The 24,738-nt window shown below is 34.9% G+C and overlaps 1 protein-coding gene across 3 annotated transcripts in view; it reads right to left on the minus strand.

The window, feature by feature from the left end:
• Nucleotides 1-24,738, minus strand: part of LOC114184876 (ABC transporter A family member 1) — a 64,546-nt gene that overhangs the window by 2,590 nt on the left and 37,218 nt on the right. For 2 of the 3 annotated variants that reach the window (XM_028072263.1, XM_028072254.1), the window contains exons 22-38: nt 24,491-24,669; nt 23,391-23,601; nt 23,002-23,085; nt 22,659-22,700; nt 22,475-22,571; nt 20,116-20,243; nt 19,937-20,041; nt 11,913-12,059; nt 11,355-11,612; nt 11,110-11,245; nt 5,270-5,349; nt 5,073-5,180; nt 3,368-3,518; nt 2,772-2,908; nt 2,608-2,682; nt 2,200-2,503; nt 1,228-1,361 (exon numbers count right to left, since the gene is read on the minus strand). In XM_028072263.1, coding sequence (XP_027928064.1) covers nt 1,228-1,361; nt 2,200-2,503; nt 2,608-2,682; nt 2,772-2,908; nt 3,368-3,518; nt 5,073-5,180; nt 5,270-5,349; nt 11,110-11,245; nt 11,355-11,612; nt 11,913-12,059; nt 19,937-20,041; nt 20,116-20,243; nt 22,475-22,571; nt 22,659-22,700; nt 23,002-23,085; nt 23,391-23,601; nt 24,491-24,669 — 2,376 coding nt within the window. The remainder of the gene's footprint in view (nt 1-1,227; nt 1,362-2,199; nt 2,504-2,607; nt 2,683-2,771; nt 2,909-3,367; nt 3,519-5,072; nt 5,181-5,269; nt 5,350-11,109; nt 11,246-11,354; nt 11,613-11,912; nt 12,060-19,936; nt 20,042-20,115; nt 20,244-22,474; nt 22,572-22,658; nt 22,701-23,001; nt 23,086-23,390; nt 23,602-24,490; nt 24,670-24,738) is intronic. The other variant, XM_028072268.1, reaches the window with a different exon arrangement.

The raw sequence follows: 24,738 nt of genomic DNA on the forward strand, positions 1-24,738 counted from the left end.
TTTAAATCAAAGACTAGACATCTTGAAAGAAGGACTAGATATTTGTAGGTGGTCCAATAGTGGCCCGATAGTAAGTGGCATGAAAAGCCTAACAAACTTTGCCAAAATAGACTTAAATACAATATTAGAAAATAAACTTTAAGCCTAACTCAATTTTATAAAATTGATTCCTAAGGTGAGACCTGCACCTATACATACTATAATCCAACTATATTTGTAGTTGATGTAAGATCTCCAACAATTAGAATGCACATAAACCAAGTATTATCCCTTCTTGCATCAAGCGAGAAAATCAAACTAGTTACATGTCCCCATAGTTCAATCCCACCTCTTCCTTACTCATTCTTGGATGTTTCTGACTTAAGGTTGGAAACTTCAGAACTAATAAAAGTCTTTCAACACCTCTCAGGTTACATGGAAGTAATGTTGGAGAAAGGTAAAGATTCATTTTTCTTGTCTACTTCTGGCACTTTGAATCCGTAGGATAGGTATGTAAAAGAAGGATCCAAATATCTCTGGTTGTAGGGTAAACAGATATACCTTACAAGGTGCCTTGATTTTAGAATAATATGTGCATTCACCTAATATCTTCGGTTTTGGGATACTTGATTTAGAATACAGGCCGCTTCCAATACTAGGCTATCAAGAAATGGATGCCTGTTGCTCCCATTCTTTTAAATAAAAGTTAAGTTTTAGCACAAGGAAGGGTAGGCTAGCACATTACCCACGCTTCATGTCCAAAGGGCATTTGCATGAAGGGACATGACATCTAAACTTTTCACGTGCTTTTCACCCAACAACTCACGTGTTTGAAATTTTCTGGTTCAAGACTTCTTCTAAAGTAACATAAAATAGGGGATTGCTTCCATTTAATTCTGCCCTCTCTACTCTGTTCAAAGGCGTTCCACTCCCGTTTCAGCAGATTTAAAGTAATTTTGAACAATACATATGACAACTGAACTTATTTTCTCTAAAATGAAATCAAGAGTACATTGGCGATGGATTAAGGAAGATTAGAGAGGGACAAAATAGATATTGGTGTGGAGTGCAAGAGTTGAGAAGATATGGGAATAAAATCCAAGAGAAGTGGGATTCTCATATCTGTATGGCATTTGTTTCCCTGAATACGAAATTAGTTAGAAAATAAAACTACTTCAAGTGTAAATAGTTAAAAAATTACACATGCCTTCTAAAAATTCAATGCGAGGTTTTTCAATCATAACAAACCTGATATCTGATGCTCAAACCATTGCACCCTTGGCATCTTGCTCCATGAAATGAAGAGAGAATAAATGAATCAATTTCTGAGAATTTTTGTTTAGACAGCCACCACTCTGAAAATACTGGCAATGGAATTCCACCTGATTACCAACACAATTAAAAATAAAATAAGATCTTTACGTTGTCGTCATGAACCAACTCTCTTTAAAGCTACTATTAGGTGAAGGCTCACATTTGGCTTTGTATGAACATGTTCAGATAAACTTCTCTGTAAGCCATTGCATTACAAAGTAGAAAACAGATAAAATAAACTTTTCCCATAATCTAAAACTAGCTTATACATAAGATAATGTGAAAGCTATCTTATTTAGCTTCTCCAAATCTGATTTTAACTTTTACAAAATAAACTAATTTGAACATACAGAAGAAACTTTTATCACATTTTCTTCTCCAATAAATATTTCTGGAAAAATTTATCCAAACAGGATTTAGGTATGAAATATATGTCTGTTTCTCCATCTTCAGCTCAGAATGAAAATGATGAAGAATTTATAAAGAATTTGCTTTGCACAATATTAAGTATTAACTATAAACAATGATATTCCGTTAGTCGAAAGCACACTAAAGTTTGAAAACCATCATGCAATTTACACACATTTTTTTAATAGAATACACACAGGACATAAGATGAATTTGTACAGCCTATGCGGCACCCAAGGTTTTCTTGGACTTGCAAACGCTGCTTAAAATATATCACTCACACATCTCTGCTTCTGTTATTATAAGATAATTTAAATGTGAAAGTTCGATTTTCCAGAAATTTTAGTATTTTATTGAATAAGGATTTTGGCCAATACATGTATACTTACAAACACATTAAACACAATACGAATTCATTCTTGATAATAAATTCCACAAAGAAAAAAAGGATTCTTGACTCTGAAAAGTTTCCAAATGATATAGAAGATTCATACATACCACCTCGAAACAATTGTTCTGATAATTGTTCCTGAGAAGCTCCTTCAAAGACAGGCGTACAAGAGATCAATGTCTTTACTCTTTCTTCATTACCAAGCCAGTGCCCAATTAAGCTTATCATTTCTCTTGTCAAGCTAATCTCTGCAATGGAGGTATTTCCTGATGTGACAGAGTCAGTGCCTCCAATGCAAATTTCAAGGTCATTAAGTAAGCTTCTAGGATGAGACGGGACTTCAAGAAGTCTTTCTTGAATAGCTTGGCAGAGGGTTTGCAAGTCCACAGAACTCACTTCAGTAGGTTTGACCTGGAAACAGGGTAACCAAGAATTACATATTTTGAAGATACTTTTTGTCTAGGAAAAATGAAAAAGCATAAAAAAATGCCTTTTGTTACTATAACCATAAATACCTCTAGTTCCAAATGATTCCCAAATCTTGTTTTTAGATGCTGTGGACTTCCAATACATCGTAATTGTCCACCAACCTTCAGAAATTAAACAAATAATAGGTATATGTTTGTGGGTTCAAGGCAGAGAGCTTCAAGAGTCAAGAGAAACGAAAATAAGTTTGTACCATTATCCCTATTCTGGTACATAAGGCTTGGGCTTCATTCATGCTGTGTGTAGTCAGAATTACTGCAGTCTTTCCTCGTCTTGTTGAGATCCTAGATATTACATCCCACATGAACCTTTTGGCAATGGGATCCATACCTAGAATTATAAAAAATCAGCAATCATAGATATTACTTTTGTAATTCATCAAGCATAACAATATGTCTCAGCTAATCTATATATCTATATATAGCTTAAAAAGCTCAATCCTGAAATGAGAGGTCCAGTTGCTTTGTGTCAAAAATCATTAGACCTATGCTAAGATCCATGAATGGAGAACATGCCCCTTACTTCAAAATAAAAATCACTAACAAATAAATATGCAGAAACTATTTTAGAACAATTTTAATCAAAGAATTGAAGGCAAAAAATATTCAATTCTAGACCACTTGGTGAACTGGGATTTTATAGCATCACAAAGAACCAAATGAACTAAAAATTTAGGCGTATAAATCAAGGACCAAGATACATTTAAATGCGATTCTAAAAATTAAAATGGTAAAAAATGCATTTTCATGATGTTTAAAGAAATAAGATAATTGAGAACTGTTATTGTACCTGTGGATGGTTCATCAAGAATGACTATAGGTGGATCACCAATCATTGCAATTGCAACAGACAGTTTTCTTTTATTCCCTCCACTAAGCGAAAATGATGGTTTATTGGCATGTTTCAACAAGTCAAACTCGGACAACTTTTCCATAACAACCTGTCCAAATAATCATTGAAAGAGAATATATGAATACACATGCATGCGAACACACACACACATATATAATATAACATAATGAGGAATAAAATTACTCCAACTCTAACCCTGAAAAATTTAATCTTCATTGTATATTTGTGTGTATAAAACAATGTTCATGCCATTGAATTTAGTTGTTTGTTCTAATATTTTAAAAGTACTGATGGGAATCAAGCAAACTAAACCATATAAAGCCTATTTTATTTTGTTTGACTCTGTTCTAAGTGTGTTAGATGATTTGAACGAGATAATGGAGATAAAAATGTAACATTAACAAACTGATTTTACTGAATTATCACCACTTCGAAAATGCTGTACAACATGTATTTATACTACAAGATACAAAACTGACAGCTGTACTTAAAACAACATCTGTACAGATTTAAAAGAAACAATTCAAGTTAATCATTGACCATTGACCATAGGTGACCATTGACCATGGTTGACTGTATAATAACAAAGTGAAGGATAAATTTCAACAGAAATGACTAGGCTTTGAAGAAAATGGATAATAGGAAGTCACTGGTGCTATCATCCTATAGATCAATGTTGGCAATCATTGACTGCTTTTTAAGTCTTGGACTGTTTAATGACAGCTATTTCAAGAGTTAAAGAATGGTTAGACTCACAACACAGTTCATATTTTAAATTAGGTGCGTAAATTAATTCAAACTCCGATTTCTTTATATATCTTTCATATATTTTAAATTTTATCAGAGGATTCATGGACCTTTACTAAAGTGAAAATATAATAAAATTAAAGGTATTCTTATAAAAAGATGAAGATGGGTAGTAAAATTGGACAAAAGCAGCACTGGTTTCTTTCCTTGCATCTGTCGTTAGTATTCCAAGTGCTTCAACAGTACACAAGTTTTATGTGTAATTTTGCTTCATGTAGTGGAGTGTGGTTTTCTCCCGGTCTCATGTACATTGTTCATGTCTAACACAAATATGTTTGATCTTATGGTTAGAAATCTTTAAGAACTCAACTATTTGAAAAGACCGACTGACAGCTAACATGATATATTGTTCAGTGTTTGTGCAAAAACATTTGTCCAAAACCTTTTTATTTAGGATACATTAAATTATGTTGTTTTAATAGAATTTGTAGACTAGATAAGTGTAATGCCAATGTTCATATATTTTAATTACTTTTCCTTTTTATTATCTTTTATCTCATGAACCAGATGAAAAAGAATGGCTTTTTAAATGTCTAAGGCTGTTAGCAGGAAATTATTGTTGGATATTATTTAGATATTGTTAAGATATTGTTAATCACAATATCAAACAATATCTTCTATTTACTCTATTTATTTTTAGTTACTCTTTTTAGTCATATCTCTCTCTATTATAAATAGATTATCCTATGTGTGGTTTATACATAAGGGAGATTAATCTCAAACTCTATTTTCTCTATATTCAACAATTATGAATTATAAAATGATTATGCACAAATGAACACTATTTCATAAATTATCCTAACTATGAAGATAATTAGAACTTTCTTACACATACATTTTCCATTGCAAAATCTGGAACACCTTTTATTCTGGCATAAAGTTCAAGATGCTCTTGAACAGTTAAGTATTCCAATAGGGCATCAAATTGTGGACAATATCCAATCTGAGAGTAAAAATTAAGATAGACAAAAAAGGGTCAGATGTATTCATGTATATCTTAAATTTTTCAATGTTTTTTCCAAAGAAACATACATATCGACGAGCAGCCTTTGGATGGGAACATATATCTTTGCCAAAAATAAAAGCAGTCCCATCAGAAGGAGATTCTTCCCCTGTTTGGAAAAGCAAAACAGAACTTTAGGAATAATAAACCCCGAAGACGAGAGAAAAACCTAGTTCACAGCTATTCAACAGCGAGGAATTACAATTACAAAAACCTTTTCTACAGGTATAACTATTTGAAATCTATTAAATTTGGCCTAACATAAAATTCCCCCCAATGAAATTCTTCGTAACATTTATAATTATCCACTTTACGTAGACCCCATTATTATTAGAAGATTGAACTTATTATTAGAATAAGAATATAAAAAATATTTTCTCTCTAAATACATTAGCAAACCTAGTTGCTAACAACATAATATTTCCCTACAGTAAGTCTAATTCAGCAGCACAAAACCGACTTGTAAGAAGAGATTTGCAGTCACTTATATATTGTAAATTTGCTTTATCCCTATTGATGTGAAATCTCTAATACACTCTTCTTACATTGAAGCATATACATCTCGAACATGAGACTAGATATTTATGAATGGTCCGATAGGCCTAACAAACAACAAATTTCGCTAGCATTGCCATTTAAATGGCTCTGACATCATATTCAGAAGTGGACTTTAAGCCAAACACAATCCTACAAAACTGGCTTGTATTGTAAGATGAGATTTACACACATATATACTGTAAATTTTTCTTATCTCTAGTTGATGTAAGATCTTTAACAACCTTTAATTCATTTTTCCACCATTCCCTTTTTGTGTTATACTATTTTTTCTTTTGATCTATTGGCATTTGCAAGGGTAGCTAATATAAATGTTCCCTTTGTATAATGCTTTGAACAATATAGAGACAATAAAATAAATATCTCTCTATTTCTGCTTCTATCTCTGCAATGAAATATAATCATCTTTCCTTGTGGCAACCCACTGCCCTTGGGTGCTAGTCATCTCCCAACCATATATGATTTATGATTTGATAGCCATAATTTTCTTCAATGGCCCAAATGATTCATATTACTCTCAAAAGGTCCAGCCAAAGCTGATGCAGATTTTAAAACCCGAGACAAAGAGAAGTTGGACAATTCTGCTATTAATATTGCACATATCTAAAACCAAACATATAGAAATTGATAGAGAAGTTGGACAATTCTGCTATTAATATATCTAAAACCAAACATATAGAAATTAATAAATAGTTCGTCAAAGAGAAGCTGGACAATAGACTAATAACTTTGGCTTACGTCTCTTCAGGACTCCAATGGATAAGATGTATCCACCAAGGAACTACCCACAATGAGATTCCAACAAATTATAGTAATTTAGGAATGGTTATATTCAATCACCAAGTTGAAGGAGAGTGTTGTGAATAGAACAGAATATTCTTGTATATTGAGTATATATTATTTGTAACTATATGGATAGATTTTTTTCCTTCCTACATTTCCTACTTTGCTTAATATATTTAGTTTCCCTAGCTTATAAAAGAGGATTAATGCTTGTATTACAAACTCATTGTGTTAGATATTGTTTAGATATTGTTTGATATTATTAAGATATTGTTAGATATTGTTAATCACAATATCAAACAATATCTTCTATTTACTCTATTTATTTTTAGTTACTTTTTTTAATTGTATCTCTTTCTATTATAAATAGATTACTCAATGTGTGGTTTATACACAAGGGAGATTAATCTCAAATCCTATTTTCCTTATTCTCAATATGGTATTTAGAGCTTAAGGTTTTTTTTTTCGTCGCCGCTGCCGCCACCGGAACCGCCGCCGCCGGAGTGTCAGTTCCGACCGGCGACCATACGGTTCTGATCGTCCCTCGCGCACCATTCGAAGCCGCGTCTCTTCCAGTTCTGAAATCTCTTCTGTTTCATCCGATATACCTACTATGTTCAACAAATTTCTCAAATGGTATAAGGATCAACAGTCTTCTAGTTCCACTGCATCTGTTGCTCGCACAAGTACATCTTTTGTTGGTCTGACTCAATCTTCTTCTCCTGGTCCTTGGGTTTTTGATTCAGGAGCCACTAATCATATTAATGGTAACAAATCTTTGTTCTCTTCTTTATCCTCTACTAATCCTTTACCTTCTGTTACACTGGCTGGTGGTTCTAGAGTCTCATCTCATGGTATTGGCACTGTTAAACTTTTCACTTCTTTAACCATTGATAATGTTCTTTATGTCCCTTGGTCTCCTTTTAACCTATTGTCCATTAGTCGTCTAACTCGTTCCCTTGATTATGTTGTTTCTTTTATCAACAATTTTGTGTGTTTACAGGACCAGAGTTCGAAACAGGTAATTGGCACGGGATATGAGTCTCATGGTCTTTATCATCTCCGTCCCTCTACACACATTGGTGCAGTTATGGAGTCTCCCTCTCTTATTCATGCTCAGTTAGGTCATTCAAGCCTTGTCAAGTTACACCAGCTTGTCCCTGCCTTGTCCAAGTTGTCTTGTTTGGATTGTGAGTCTTGTCAATTAGGCAAGCATAATCATACTTCCTTTCCATAGTGTCACACGTGATGCTTCGTCCCCTTTTGCCTTGGTTCACTCTGACATTTGGGGTCCTAGCCGCGTTGAGTCTACTTTAGATTTTCAATACTTTGTTACTTTCATTGATGATTATTCCTGATGTACTTGGTTATTTTTAATGAAACATCGTTCGAAATTATTTCATATCTTTCAATCTTTTTTTAATGAAATTAAAACTCAGTTCGGTGTTTCTATTAGAGTTTTGCGCAATGATAATGGCCGTGAATATCTTTCTCATTCTTTTAAACAATTTATGGCTTCTCATGGGATTTTGCATCAAACTTCTTGTACTTATACCCCTCAACAAAATGGTGTAGCTGAACGTAAAAATAGACATCTTATTGAAACCACTCGTACTCTTTTAATTCATGGAGAGGTTCCTGAACATTTCTGGAGTGATGTCATTCTTACTGCCTGTTATCTCATTAATCGTATGCCTTCTTCGGTTTTAAAGAATAACATACCTCATTCTATTTTATTCCCTCATGAACCTTTTCATCCCTTACCTCTAAGAGTTTTCGGGTCTACATGTTTTGTTCATAATTTTAGTTCTGGTCTGGACAAGTTTTCTTCTAGATCACATAAGTGTGTTTTCTTAGGGTTTACAAGATCACTAAAAGGATACAAATGTTTTTCTCCTTTTCTTAACCGTTATTTTGTGTCTGCAGATGTCACCTTTGCTGAGTTCTCCCTTTATTTTAAGAGTCAATCTTCACCTCTGACTCCATCCAATCCTGACAACTCTCCTAGTACCTTTAATGTTCCTATTGTTTGTGACCCTCTTACTGTGTCTTCTTCACCCTCAGTCCCTGCTCCACAGTCAGCTTCTCCTCCACCACCTCTTCAGGTTTATAGTCGCCGAAACCGATCACAACCACCATCATGTGACTCCACTCAAGTGCCTACTACTCTGTCTCCTCCGGAGCTGACACCTGAGTCTGACCTTCCCATTGCCCTCCGAAAAGGTATACGTTCTACCCGTAATCCCTGTCCTTATTATATTGCTTTGAGTTATCATCGATTGTCATTACCTTTTTATACATGTCTTTCCTCTCTTTCTTCTGTGACCATTCCAAAAATTATCCATGATGCTTTAGCCCATCTTGCTTGGCGTCAGGCCATGACAGATGAACTAAGTGCTCTTTTTAACAGTGGAACTAGTCCCGTTACCGTCTGGGAAACTGTTGTTGGTTGCAGGTGGGTGTTTGCTATCAAAGTTGGACCTAATGGTACTATTGATCGCCTCAAAGCTTGTATTGTGACCAAAAGTTATACTCAAATTTTTGGGTTGGATTATGGAGATACCTTTTCCCCCATGGCAAAGATGACTTATGTTCGTTTATTTATCGCCATGGCTGCTCTTCAACAATGGCCTCTTTATCAACTGGATGTTAAAAATGCTTTCCTCAATGGTGATTTGCAAGAAGAAATTTATATGGAGCAACCTCCTGGGTTTGTTGCTCAGGAGAAGTCTTCTGGGATGGTATGTCGTGTTCGCAAATCCCTATATGGCCTAGGGCTAGGTCTGGAAAGTTTAGCAATGTTGTTCAGCAATTTGGTATGACTCGTTGTGAAGCAGATCATTCTTCTTTTATCAACACTCGAGTGCTGGATGTGTTTACTTGATAGTATATGTTGATGACATCGTTCTTACAGGGAGTAACAACCATGGCATCTCTCAGTTGAAACAGCATCTCTGTCACCATTTTCAGACCAAAGATCTTGGCAAACTCAGATATTTCTTGGGTATTGAGGTGGCACAGTCCAATGATGGTATTGTTATATCTCAGAGAAAGTATGCCATGGATATTCTGGAGGAAACTGGGTCGATGAGTTTGTTGATACACCTATGGATCCCAATACTAAACTTCTACCAAATCAGGGGGAGCTTATATTTGATCCTGAGCAGTATAGAAGATTGGTTGGAAAATTGAATTATCTTACCGTTACTCGTCCTGACATTTCCTTTGCAGTCAGTGTGGTAAGCCAATTTCTTAATTCTCCATGTGAAGATCATTGGAATGCAGTCATTCGTATCTTGAAGTATATTAAAAGATCCCTTGGAAAAGGATTGTTATATGGTTCTAATAACCATACAAGAGTTGTGTGCTATTCAAATGCTGATTAGGCAGGATCCCCTTCTGATAGAAGATCTACATCTGGGTATTGTGTCTCCATTGGTGGTAACTTGATCTCATGGAAAAGTAAGAAACAGCGTGTTGTAGCAAGATCCAGTGCAGAAGCAGAATATAGAACTATGGCCTCAGCTGCCTGTGAACTTGTTTGGCTCAAGCAATTGCTTAGAGAGTTACAATTTGGAGATGTTACTTAAATGACACTTGTGTGTGACAATCAGGCTGCTCTTCATATTAGCTCTAATCCTATCTTTCATGAGAGGACCAAACACATTGAGATTGATTGCATTTCATTCGAGAAAAGATCATGTTTGGAGACATCAAAACTGAGTTTGTTAACTCAAGTGATCAGTTAGTAGATATTTTTACTAAGTCTTTACGGGGGCCTAGAATTGATTATATTTGTAACAAGCTTAGCACATACGATTTGTATGCTCCAGCTTGATGGGGAGTGTTAGATATTGTTTGATATTATTAAGATATTGTTAATCACAATATAAAACAATATCTTCTATTTAGTCTATTTATTTTCAGTTACTCTTTTTAATTGTACCTCTCTCTATTATAAATAGATTACCCTAAGTGTGGTTTATACACAAGGGAGATTAATCTCAAATCCTATTTTCTTTATTCTCAACACATCGAATAATATTCAGTTTTCCCTTTTCATGTTCTTTTCCTTTCAAGCATGCCTCAACAATCTTCAGTAGTTACTATGTGATAATTTTACAATGTCTCAATGTATATCTCAGAGTTTTTGATCGAAAGAAACACTAGAATCTCTATTGGCCATCAGTTGTCTTTAAGAATGTGAAGTTCTCCTACATACTTTGGAATACTGTTATTTGTCTTATAGGGGAAGCATCTGGTAAATTTACAGAGACAGGCATTCTATGTTGTATGTGTCTTGTCCATAGTTTTTCTTTTCAATTTTTCCTTCTTGGTCTTGAATAATTTAGCTAGAGTATTTCTCATCCTCCATTTGTACTTTTCTCCTTCATCTCAAAGTTAGGATAAAAAAAAAAAAAAACAATGCAGGTTTTCAGAGGTTTTGATTAAAAACTAAGTTTGATAGCCAAAAAAACAGGGGTTATCACAAGACATGCAGTAAGATATCATGATCAGAAATCTGACATACCGCATAGCATAGAAAGAGTTGTGGTCTTTCCAGCTCCATTTGTTCCTAAAAAGCCAAAACATTCTCCTTCCTGGACTGAGAAAGTTAAAGAATCTACTGCAACTTTTCTTCCATGATGCTTCTCCTCAAAATATACCTTAAATTCAGAAAATACCACTTCATCTAAGCATGACACAATGATTTGAAATGCACAACATTTTTCTTTACACAAAAAGCATGTTTAACTGAATAATACTAGGAAATACCTTACGAAGATTGCGCAGGTAGATAATGGAATTGTCAAGAGAACCTGAAAGTACTCTATTTCTTTCTGTTTTTACATCTACATCTTCATCGAAGTCCGTAACAACAGTTTCAGAGGAAGATTCCAACAGAGGTTCCGAATAAGGACTATCATGCCGGAAGATATTAATTTTTTCCCACCACTTTTTGATCATGAATGAAGTCAATTTGATAGAAGGTAAAATTTCAAGTGCAAGCGTCAACAGAAAATAACTAAAGCTCTGTCATCAAGAAAAAAATGGATTAGCAAAATGTTTTTGTCCCAATTTAAGTGTATTTTATATCTACGGGTGTTGTTGAGGTTATTCTGAAACAAAGCAGCTATTACAGCTCTGTATTTCAATGTAATAAATGCTGTTTCCCAATAATAACTTTCTAGTTATAGTTTCTTAAAATCAGTCTCTAAGAGCTGATGTAAACAAAAACAATTTATATATAAGTTTTCAGTTTTAAACTTTGAAACTTGGAATATGAAAAGAAAAAAACACAATAACAGCAAAATTAGACCGAAAAATGTGCACCTCAACAGCAAGATAACAGATGGAAGCCCCGGTAACATTCCAATCAAACACTCCATCACTTGTTTTATCTTTCATTCCTTGCCGCAAAAGAGCTAATGAAGCAAGACCATCCGCGAAACAAAATCCAGGAGATATTCTGAAAAAATTCTGGAAGAGAACATCAAATGCATATTGACATCATGTGTTTGTCCACGTGAATGAAAAAATCACTATTCAAGCAGGTAGAAACAAGATATATATCATTTCCAACCGTGTTCTTTTTCTTTGTGCCAATTAAATGACAATGATAGGTTTCCTTTTAAATCTGTCATGTAACTCGCTATTATAAATAGACAGGTAGGAGACCGAGGATCTCTCAAAGCTTCCTCAGTTGTAATCTGGAATTCTGGCTTCTACTCTATTGGCAGAAGCAGTGTTGTTCAATAAAAGTAATCAAGAATTGATCTTGATTGTTCTGTATTACTAATTGTTCCTATCAATTGGTATCAATTTTGGCTTCTTCTCTATTGGCAGAAGTAGTGTTGTTCAATAAAAGTAATCAAAAATTGATCTTGATTGTTCTATATTACTAATTGTTCCTATCAGCCAACAATATTTTGCTAAAGGATATCATTTATTCCTATCCTTGTAGCCAACTTCTTTTTACAAGAATTTGCTCCAATCCCTTTTCATATATAAATATATATATATATATATATATATATATATATATATATATATATATTGTATGAAATCTGCCTTATTTGTGGTCACCCTTAGCCCACCTTAGTAGCAGCTTCATTAGGAAGCTGCCTAAAATGCATTCTAAAAAAATGGTTAGTCCCACACCAAGGGATATGACAAACAGAGCATATACAACTTGGGCAATTATGACTATTGGGAGAAACTCAAATACCACATTGACTTGAGATAGAGCCTTGAAAAAGTAAATTAGTGGAGAAACCAATTTTCTCGAATTAAGTTAGGCCCAAACCCTAATTTTAAGATTGTATCAAAATCCATTAAGAGTGTTGTTTGTATAGAGAGAGCAAGCCAACCATTGATACAAGATAGAGCTCAAAAAAAGTATACAAATAGGGGAGAACTCTCATAAGTCAAAGTTTGTAAGGTAGAATTAGACCCAAACCCAAACAATAAAGACTCCATTTAAAAGCCGCTTTCGTGAGATTGTTAAAGCTTTGATTACATTAAATAGAGAAATAAGATATGATTTAATTACATCAAATAGGAAAATATCTTAACCAAGGTTATCAAATTCAAGAGTTTACATTAACTAGCGAGAACTTTGTCAATTCAAATCGTCATAAAAAAAATATAATATATATAAATCAAATAATAATTTAACATTATATGATGCTATACATAACATTTTATTTTTTTACTACAATATTATTATTATTATTAGTTTATCATATAATATATATTTTTAAATATTTGCTATATTTTTCTAATATTCTTCTCCTTCTATCATTACATTGGTTTTTTTTACTCTAGTTGATTATATGATATATTAGGCATTAAACAAAAAAAAAAAAAAGTTGTTGGACTTCAATGGAGGCCCAATTTTCCAACATAAGGAGTAAAGATCAAAAGCTAAAACCTTTACTTTTTAGCTTGTGCCACCAGCCTTGCATTTGAAACTAGAAAGAGAAAGGAAATGGGACTTTTGAGATGGCAAATTGTGGAGGAGATTCAGAGCAAAGAGGAGCAGGGTTGAGAAGAAATCAAGAGATATCTATAGGAGAACCCAACATCAACACCCAACACAAACAAAAACTTGCTAGAGCAAACCTGCGAACAATAAATTTTCCCTAGGTGCATTTCGCATAAATCGTGGCCTAGAAGAAACAAACAAATCAAGCATCGATTTTGGCTGTTTCCAAATGTACAACTGAGCTCTCTAAATCTCTAAACTCAGTTTTACGCATGTTTAACTAAGTTTGATTGTATTGACAAACCTACTAATAAACATTCTACTTGTGAGTTAACAAGGTTTGAGGGTGTAGGAACGTAAACTCATACGAGTTTGAGTTGACTGGTGATTTGATAACCAGAATCTTAAAATATTTCACCTCATTAGTGATAGATTTTGTTCCTCACTATAAATATGAGTATTCACCTCATGAGTATTTACAAGCAAGTGATCCTAGAACTATCCTTTGTGACTTGTTATTTCACTCTGACTTCCTTTCTTGGGTAAATAATACCATTAAAACATCTTTTGCTCTCCGACAGTCACTATGCCCTATGAGAACTATTGCTCTCTCACAACTGTTACACACTCCAAGCAATTTTGCTCTTCGGCAATAGTTTATGCCTGCTGAGCACTTTTGCTCCCTGGCAGTTCTCATGCCTTCTAACAACTATTTTTGCTCTCCACCAACTAGCTTACCTTTTGAGCATTTTGGGTCTTTGGAAACCCTTAGACCCTTTCAGCATTTTTTTTCTCTATTACACACCTCCAAGCATTTTTTTTCATCTCTAGAGAATGCCTGCCTCGGCCATTGAATACTTTTTGCATTTCAACAACCATTGTGCCTTTTAAGTCTTTCTGCTATCGAACAACCATTGCTTCCTTCTATTTGTCTGTCATTAAGCCACGATTGGAGTAGCCCTTCTTCAGAGACTACTACCGTACTACGTTACTTAACTCATGACCAACCGTTACTAAACTCAAGATCAACTGTTGCAACATGCTGCTAGTTCCTAATGCATCATCTTCATGCGCTATCCCAACACCAAATCAGCACATGAGGCTTCTCCATTGCTGGTTTCCCAGCATGTCATCTTCACACACCTACACAAAATTGATTTGTAATGCTTTGTCATGATTGATTTTGTCAACTCTAGTAACCAACTAGTTGACATGCTAGCCAAATCAGCACGTGAGGCTTCTCCAATGCTAGTTGACATGTTCGCCAAGTTCTTCAAGGAGTCTTATAACAAACATGACACAGGCAATACAGCATGAGGGGTAGTGTTAAAGATATGATATGATTTGATCACATCAAATAGGGAAATGTCTAAATAAATATTTCTCATTATTAGTGATTGATTTTGTTCCTTAGTCTCATAATTTAGGGTAGAATTGTTCAATATACTATTCTGAGAATACAATTCCTATATACAAGGCTAGAATCCTATTTTAGGAAATATAATAATAGCACCTAGACAATCAAATCCCTATGATTCAGGGATACCATCATACACTGCAATTATAATCTGCTAAATAAGGAAATAATAAAACACAAATCCTGACAAAATTAATACAAATAATAAAACATATTCTAACACTCCCCCTCAAGTTGTGAATAAGTATTTTCCATTCCCAGCTTGGAAACAATACTCTCAAAGTTCTTGTTGTTCAGCCCCTTCGTTAGAATATCTGCAAGGTTTTCTTGTGAGGAGACATATGGAGTGCAGACCAAACCACTGTCTAATTTTTCTTTGATAAAATGTCTGTCAACCTCAATATGTTTGGTTCTATCATGTTGCACTGGATTATGACCTATGCTAATAGCAGATTTGTTATCACAATAAAGTTTCATTGGTTCATCCAATTTTATCCTCAAGTCTTCCAAGATGATCTTCAGCCAGAGTAGTTCACATATTCCTTGTGCCATTGCCCTGAACTCTGCTTCAGCACTGGATCTGACTACCACATTTTGTTTTTACTCTTCCAAGTCACAAGATTCCCTCCAAGGAAAGTGCAATATCCCGCAATTGACCTCCTATCCACAATTGACCCTGGATAGTCTGCATCTGTATATGCTTCCAACTTACATTCCCATTTCGTTTAAAAAAAATTCCCCTGCCCGGGGTTCCCTTCAAATATTGCACAATTCTTAGTGCAGCTTGTAAGTGAACCTCCTTTGGTTGGTGCATGAATTGGCTAACTAGACTCACAGCGAATGCAACATCAGGTCTCGTGTGAGATAAATATATCAGTCTACCAACTAGCCTTTGATACATTTCCTTGTCCACTGCAGTATCTACTTCGGCGCTTCCCAATTTCAGGTTTGGGTCAATTGGTGTACTTGCAGGCTTGCATGCTGTCTTACCAGTTTCTTTTAACACATCAGTGATGTATTTTTGTTGAGATATGAATATTCCCTTTTTAGAATGGGCCACTTCAATTCCCAAAAAATACTTCAATTTTCCCAAGGTCTTAATTTCAAAGTTCTTGGCCAGATGTTGGCCTAACCGTTGTTCCTCCTCCTCATCATCACCTGTCACTATAATATCATCCACATAAACCAGTAACATTGTTACTCCCCTTGACTTAGAGTGTTTAATGAACAAAGTGTGGTCTCCTTGACTTTGTTTAAAGCCTAGACCTATCATAACTTTAGTAAACCTTCCAAACCATGCTCGTGGTGATTGTTTCAGCCCATACAATGCCTTTTTTAGCTTGCAAACAGTGTTGGCAGTTGTTTTTCCACCATATCCAGGGGGCAATTCCATGTAGATCTCCTCTTCAATTTCTCCATGAAGGAAGGCATTTTTAACATCAAATTTTTGCAAGTTCCAATCATAATTAGCTGCTAGGGATAATATCATCCTAAATGTATTCATTTTTGCAACTGGAGCAAATGTTTCCATGTAATCCACTCCATAGGTTTGAGTGAATCCTTTAGCTACTAACCTTGCTTTGTACCTCTCAATGGATCCATCAGCCTTGTATTTTATAGTATATACCCACTTGCACCCTAGTGGTTTTTTCCCATTTGGGAGAGCAACCAAATCCCAGGTACTATTTTTCTCTAATGCTTCCATTTCGGCATCCATGGCTTGTTTCCATTTTCTATCACTCAATGCCTAAGATAAAGAGGTAGGTGTGGTTGTAATGTTTAGGCTTGTGAGGAAGGCTTTATGGGTAGGTGAGAAGTTTTTAAAGGATAGGTAATTGGCTAGAGGGTATAGTGGCTTGGTGGTACATTTCCTAGTCTCTTTCCTAAGGGCAATTGGAATATCTAGGTTCTCATAAAGTGGTGTTGAACTGGATTCAGATTCTTGTACATTTGGAAAATCAGAAGTGGATTCCGTGTATATTAAAGGATTAGGGGTAGTTACCTCAAGTAATGTTGGGTTGGATTGTTGGACATGCACAGATTCTGGAATGGCTTTTGTCTTTCTTGTATAAACCAATTTTTTCCCAAATCTTACATCAGCCCCATCTTGAGTGGATTTAGTGGGTTCCTTTTCTGTTGTTACACTTCTAGTCTCTATTTCTGGTCCGAAACTTAAGTCAGGGAGCATAAGGAGTTCATCTTCATTTCTTACAGTCTCCCCTTGAAGATGAGCTTGGTGGAAGTAACTTTGGTGTTCAAAGAAAGTGACATCTCTTGACACAAAGAATTTTTGGGATGGGGGTGATAACATTTATATCCCTTTTGTGTTGATGAGTATCCTATGAAAACACATTTTAAGGCTCTAGGATCAAGTTTACTTCTATCACCACTGCGGACGTGGACAAAAGAGACACACCCAAATATTCTTGGAACAAGGTGGTTGGAAGTGGACACATTAGGATAAAAAGAGGACAAAACCTCCATAGGGCTCTTAGAAGCTAGAATACTAGAAGGTAGTCTATTAATTAGATAACATGCAGTGAGAACAGCCTCCCCCCAAAACCTTTTAGGAACCTTATGTTGAAAAAGAAGAGCCCGAGTTTGGTCTAGAAGGTGCCCATTTTTCCTCTCAGCAATCACATTTTGTTAAGGTGTTTTAACACAAGATGACTCATGAATGACACCTTCTCTTTGAAAAAAGGAAATAAGCCCATGATTAAAGTAATCTTTGGCATTATCGGATCTAATCCTCTTAATGCTAATACCAAACTGATTTTCTATCATGGAGAAAAAACGCTGAACCACATGGCTGACTTCGGATTTTTGTTTTAGTAAGAAAACCCATGTGACACGAGTACAATCATCTATAAAGGTAAGAAACCAACGGGCACCAAAAATATTTGGAACAGTTGAGGGACCCCACACATCAGTATGAATTAAATAGAAGGAAAAAATGCTCATATTATTACTAACTGGAAAAGGAACACGTTTGTGCTTAGCAAGTTCACACACTTCACAATTGAGACTTGCCACATCTAAGTTGCTAAAAAGGGAAGGGAATAACATTTTTATGACCCTAAAGGAAGGATGTCCAAGGCCACAGTGATGTAGGAAGACCTTCTCCCTGTTGGTCTTTACTGAATCAGAGAAAAAAGAGGTGTTATTTTCCGAGTCTGGAGGCAGATTTGGATGGTCCAAGTAATACAAGCCATTCCATTCTCTAGCATGTCCAATCGTCTTCCCTGAGTACTTGTTCTGTAGAAGACAAACATTGTCATAAAAGATAACATTACATGAGAGATCTTGTGTGAGCTTTTTTATGGAAATCAAACTAACAGACAATTTAGGAATATGAAGGACATTTTTAAGGGTTATGGATGGGCTTATTTGGACTTCTCCTTGACCTGCTGCAATCATCAGAGAGCCATCAGTTGTGGATATTTTCTTGTTGCTAGGGCAAGGGGTGTGAGAAGAGAAATGTTTAGGTTGGGGTGTCATGTGGTCGGTAGCCCCAGATTCTAGTATCCAATATGGGTGATAGTTTTTATTTGAGGCATTAAGTCCAAAAGAAGGAAACTTACCAAACGTACCTGAATGTGCCAGAGAACAACTACCTCGAGACTTGTCCAACTTGTTGAAGAATGATCTCATCTGCTCTACTTCATCCTGGTTAAGGTGAATCACTCCTCCTTTGTTTTCTTCATTTGTTGCAGCCCCTATGTGTGCTTGTCCTCCCTTTCTAGTTTTGTCTCCTTTTTTCCCCACTCCTTGTCACGATTTTGGGATCCCCAATCTCTACTAGCTGGCTTTCCATGCAGCTTCCAACATTTATCACGAGTGTGGCGAGACTTGTTACAAAAGGTACACCATACTCCTTCACCTTTCTTCTCCACATTGGCTATCACAACTTCAGCAGTATGTTCTGCCATGTCAACGTATTGCAACCAATAGCAATTTGATTGTTGCGAGAGGAAAAAAAAACATGGCAGCAGCAATGAAGGCTGACTACCCTAAAAAAAAAATGATTGACAACAATGAAGGCTGTTCTGAGACCTTAAAGGGATGGTGGAAGCACTGAAGGCTGTTGTCTAGGTAGCACTGATGGCAGCACTCAATATATTATTTTGAGAATACAATTCCTATATACAAGGCTAGAATCCTATTTTAGGAAATATAATAATAGCACCTAGACAATCAAATCCCTATGATTCAGAGATGCCATCATACACTGCAATTATAATCTGCTAAATAAGGAAATAATAAAACACAAATCCTAACAGAATTAATACAAATAATAAAACAGATTCTAACACTTAGCATAAACTAGAGTAGTCATGTGTACACACTCCACAATTACATGGGAATAATAGATATTCATTCAAGCTTGAGGGGGAGTGTTGAGTTCTGAAAAGATATAGCTGAGTTTTTAGGAGATATTACCAATCTCTGTAATTATTACATCTAAGATATTATTATAAGACACAAAAAGGAGATGTGTAATCATTATTCCAGGGTAGTATAGCTCTATTTGTACCCTCTTGCACTAGTGTGTGTGTGTGTGTGTGTATATATATATATATATATATATATATATATATACACACACACACAATGACAACCCATGACAGTGATCACTCATAAAATAACATAAAATATCCAGATCTATTACTCACCACATGTGATAGAAAGAAACCGGTCTAATTTTAGTATCCACTTATCATGGAAACCCTGAACGCTAAAGCAGAAAGTAGTGACAGTAATAAGCAATTTAGAAAACACAAAATTGGGAGCTCAAAGGCTTAAAAAATTGTGTTTCCATTTCCCATTTCTTTTACTGAAAATTAGTCCACCAAAAATATTTTCTCCTGCTTTTTGGTGCTTCAAGAAAAAGAATTACCCATTTAAGGCCAAATAAATCATGTTGGAACACTTGAAGAAAATTGAAGGGCTTACCTTAAGAAAAGAATTGGTACTCATTGTTGATGGCATGAGTCCCATAACGAATGAGATAACCATTAGTATCAATCCAGTGAAAAAGTGGATCAACAGAACCACGTTCTGTAAAATAATTGAATATCTTAGCATTTATAACAAATTAAATTAAAAAAGGAGAAAACAAGATCTACTCATACTTGAGCCATGGTGTGGTCAAAAAAGAAAAATGTAAGGCAATAGGTTGATGATGCAATTGCAAGTCCATATTCCAATAGCATGAGAATTGTTGGTAGCAAAGAAACCCCTCCGACAAACTGTTCCAGACCTACATTCAGGACCAAGAATTAGCAGTAACATCCATGATACTGTAAGATAGAAACCGCAACAAGGGGATTAAGGCATGGCAGTATTGGGGTGCATCAGGGATCATATTTCACACCTATTCAACCACCTGAGAAAATCCCAGGTGGTCATGCTTCTAATATTTTTTTATTAGTAATAGAAAGTTTAGGGATAATGCAGGATTGAAAGGTTCTAACATTAAAAAAACTAAATATACCAAAAATTTCACTTAACGGAGTAAAGCTGTCTAAGAAATCAAATTTATCTATCATGTTATGCAAAGGCTCTCTCCAATGTGAGAAATATATGCAAATAAATAACACTATTATATTGTCCTGAAATTTAATTCATACTTTAATACAATAATGAAGTTGGAGGACGATCAAGATATGGAGCAGTTAACAGCGTTCAGTACTATATCAAGAAAAAAATGAACTAAAAGATAAATCGTATAAATGAGAGCTTTTTAATATCCTTTAAATATCTCTCAGACCAGCAATAGATCATCTCATGTGAGTTTTCCACTTTTAATTCTCTTTCTTTACTTGGCCAAGTAACATGAAAAACACACAAGCATCTATTTCCCATCACAAACCCAACTCTGCAGGTTGAACTTTTAACACAAAAAAAAAAAAAACGCACATATTTCATTAAGGATGAAAATAAACAGCTTAAGATCAAATTCAATACTTAACTTCTGAGAGAAAAGTAGTTTTAATGTACAGGAATCAGGTAAAATACGAATTCAGGAATGATACAAACATGCTGGAAAATCTTCCCTAAAACTAAGATATTCCTAATGGAAGAATGAAGCCACCTTTGTTGATCAATAGGTAGGGAAGAGAATACACAGTAAGAATCAGAAAAAATAAAAACTGAATGATTGAGAAAAGAAAACAAAATACTGAAAAAACACCTATTAGACGTTGAGATAGGTGAAAGAACAAAAGATAAAACAGAGCAATGTCGGATTTGGCGAGAACAGTGACAAGATATCCCATAAATGGCTGGAAAATGTTGTGTTATTATGGAAATCACACCAGAGAAAGGTTGATCTTCAAAAGAGATGGTCCTCTGAGAGAGAAGGGCACACAAGTGCAGGTGGAGATTGGGTTCATATGTCAAATAATAGAAATGGGGTGAATCCCAACATTCTCTAAAATAGCACCATACAACAGCATCTAAGCCCAAAAGGGTTATTTTCATTCATGGGCAGTGATGGTGATGATTTCATGCAAAAGAAGCCACAATTCAGACCCGCTTCTACACATATGCTCCAACAAAGTCACAGGGAATTGGCAGGAATGTGATGGAACAATGCTAAAGTGGAGCTATCACGTGTGAATGACTGCTATGAATAAGAAATCCTCCAAAAGTATTGATTATCTTTATTGTTTTTGATTGAAAAGAAATCCTCCTAAAAAGATAAAAAAATTAAAAACATTTGTTTTTGATTAAAACAAAAAGGGAAATTCAATACATAAGGCTCCCACCTGGCAGGTATTAGAGTTAAGAGAGGTTACTTTTGTATTGATTGATAAAATGTACAAAGGAAAACAAGGATTATCTTTATATAGAGAATGAAAAGAAACAAAGGAGATAAAAACAACTATAACAAAACTATATCAAACTGAAGACAACACCAAAAGTCTTGGAGAGGTACACCTATGACCTTTAGCTCACAAGACAATAGTCTTATTGCACCAACGTTTGCTTTTCCTAATAAAAGAATAGATTTTATTGAAAGAGATGGTAAAAGTACAAATGAAGTAATTTGCTTGTCAAAAAGAAATAAAAGAACAAAGATAGGTCAAGTAAGCCAAATTAGCCAATCTCTCTTCATGATATTGTAATTTTAGTAAATAAGTCATAACCAGAGTATAAGATAGGCTTGGTGGTAAAGTTGGAAGGGAGGGTGGCAGAAGTAATGGGTTCAAGTCCCCCCACTAACACTTAGGAGCTATAAGGTTGGTTTAGTAGGTTTGGAAGGGAGCGTGGGAGAGGTTGTGAGTTTAACTCCCCCAATTAACATGTGGGAGAGGTTGTGGGTTTAACTCCCTCAATTAACATAATACTAACAACTAACATTTGATGATCTAAAAACAAAAAAACGTGAATAAACTATTAGACTTGGGTTCGTGATCAATATTAGTTTTCCCAACAAATTAAAAATGCAGATAAAAACTAATTATTAATAATTATTTGGATACATACCAAAGATATAAAAGAGAACTATGGCAACAGAGGCAGGAAACAAGAAGCTCACAAAGTCCCAAATATATGTAGAAGCCCAATATGACAGGATAGAAACCTAATTAGCAAGTTCAACATTAGATGAATATTCATCATGAGATAGAAAAGTAATATTGACTGCTGTCTCTTTTGACAAATTATATACCCCGCTGATTAGTTGTTGCTGCTTAGCTTTCACTTCACGTTCCTGTATCAATCAAGAATTTATAAATGTTTAGAACAAAGAAACAAGCAATTCGAGAATGTTATTAGTATTTGACACTCTAGAGTCAAGAAGTTCCCTCTTGTTAAGTCATAACATGTCAAATGAAAAAATATAGACTCCTTTTAGAAAAGGGAAAATTTGAAAATAAACTCCACAATTATCTAAGATTACTATGAAAGAAACTTCAAGAAATCTTCTAGGATAAGTTCTGTTTTATAAATTGCTCCTGGAGGAAGAAAACGACACAATTAAAAAGACAGCAAGCAGGTTTAACACAACTTACCTTAACAATTGAAACGGCAAATGAGGCAGGTATAAAAGAGAACGCAATGTTGACAATAACTGCAGCAGAGAAAGCATCCAGATCCTACAGAATTTCATAAACAGCTTATCAAATCTTTAGTTTTCTGTATAATGTAAACGGCATTGGCACACAGCCATATTAATCCATCATTATTTAATTGTGCTGATAAGTATAAAAGTCAGTGTTAGGTGAAAATATGAAAAATAAGAACCATAGAACTAGAAAAGAGCATGAACTACAAAAACATTGCAATATAAAACGGCATTGCTCCCAAAAGCCCAAAGCATGCCCATCAGTACTAACTGGATAATGCCTCATGAGACTTAAAGAATATCCACTTCGGTGAAATCAAATAAATATAGGCTTACATGACGTTGTAAGCGCTGGCTTTGTGTTGTTGGCAGAGGGTGGTTGCGTGTCCGAATTGTCATATTTGTGTCTTGAGTTGCAAGCCTAAGAATTGCAGAATTCATCAAATTGATAAAGGTGGGAGCAGCATGTTGACAAGAACAGTTGTGTAATACAGTGTATCCTAAGCTTCCATCATTACTTTGATCATCCATCACAATTGCCCCATACCTGAATATCAGAACATAGCAATTAAACAACTAATCTGTCGTATAAAAATTGCATCAGTGGTTTATCTCAGTTGACATGTAATAACTTTATTAAAATAGCACAAGTATTTGTTCACTATTTTATTGGAAAATAACTATAAATCCCAACTGCACAAAAGTTTAAATATGACAACTGATCCCCCACAAGCAGAAAACAACAGGACCAACATCTGGACACAGCATAGACTCACATCAGGCTTTTACCAAAGCAAACTAATTCATGAATACAATTTCAATTTTTGGACAGTGACAGCAAGGAAAAGCATTAGTACAATATTGACTTCTAAAGTTAAAAGAAATCGCCCACGATCTCCATACGGATGTAAATGTTAGTGAAACTCACATATAGATATCAATGAAAAAAATATAATCATAGATTCCATTAAGGAAAAATTGGCTTCATTTATTATAAAAATAACTTCAGTGTAAATGCAAAATTTAGCCGACACGTTACATAAAATTTTCTCAAATTTCTCAGATGGTACCCTTCATGTACGTTAGCAACGGGAAACTTCATAAGCATCAATCTTAAAATAATGAATACACAAACAATGTTGAACTAGGGCAAAATGGTCGGTGAGCTTTATTCTTTGAGAAGCTTATCTTTTCTTGTCCTGTATTCATATAAGCACTCCTATTTTCAAATAGATTTCGATTGTACTCTATAATAAAATCAGACACAGAAACATTGAAAAAGGGCACATTATAATCTCATTTTCATGACTAACATGGATTTTATGATAACATCAACAATATCGATGGTTAGCACTAAAACTTTTCATAACAATTGCTTGACATTTGTTAAAACAGATAAGATCTAAAAATGAAGAAAGAAATTCATGTTTTCACACCTAGATTGGTAGGATTCATTAAAACTAGACATCAAATATTCACTCATAGAAAGTAGAGCAGGTCCCAGAGTTGGTCCCGCTACTTCCACTGCATCAGCTGATGCTTTTTCTGAATCAGGGAATCTGTATGAGCTCGACTTGAACCTCTGTATCCAACCTCCCATGACATTTTGTGCTACCTTTAACATAATAAAAATTTCAGAACAACTAGACTCCAGTTTTATTTAGCAGCAATAATAAGTCTATGA

Source organism: Vigna unguiculata, chromosome 1 (assembly GCF_004118075.2).
Source record: "Vigna unguiculata cultivar IT97K-499-35 chromosome 1, ASM411807v1, whole genome shotgun sequence".
NCBI classification, from domain to species: domain Eukaryota; kingdom Viridiplantae; phylum Streptophyta; class Magnoliopsida; order Fabales; family Fabaceae; genus Vigna; species Vigna unguiculata.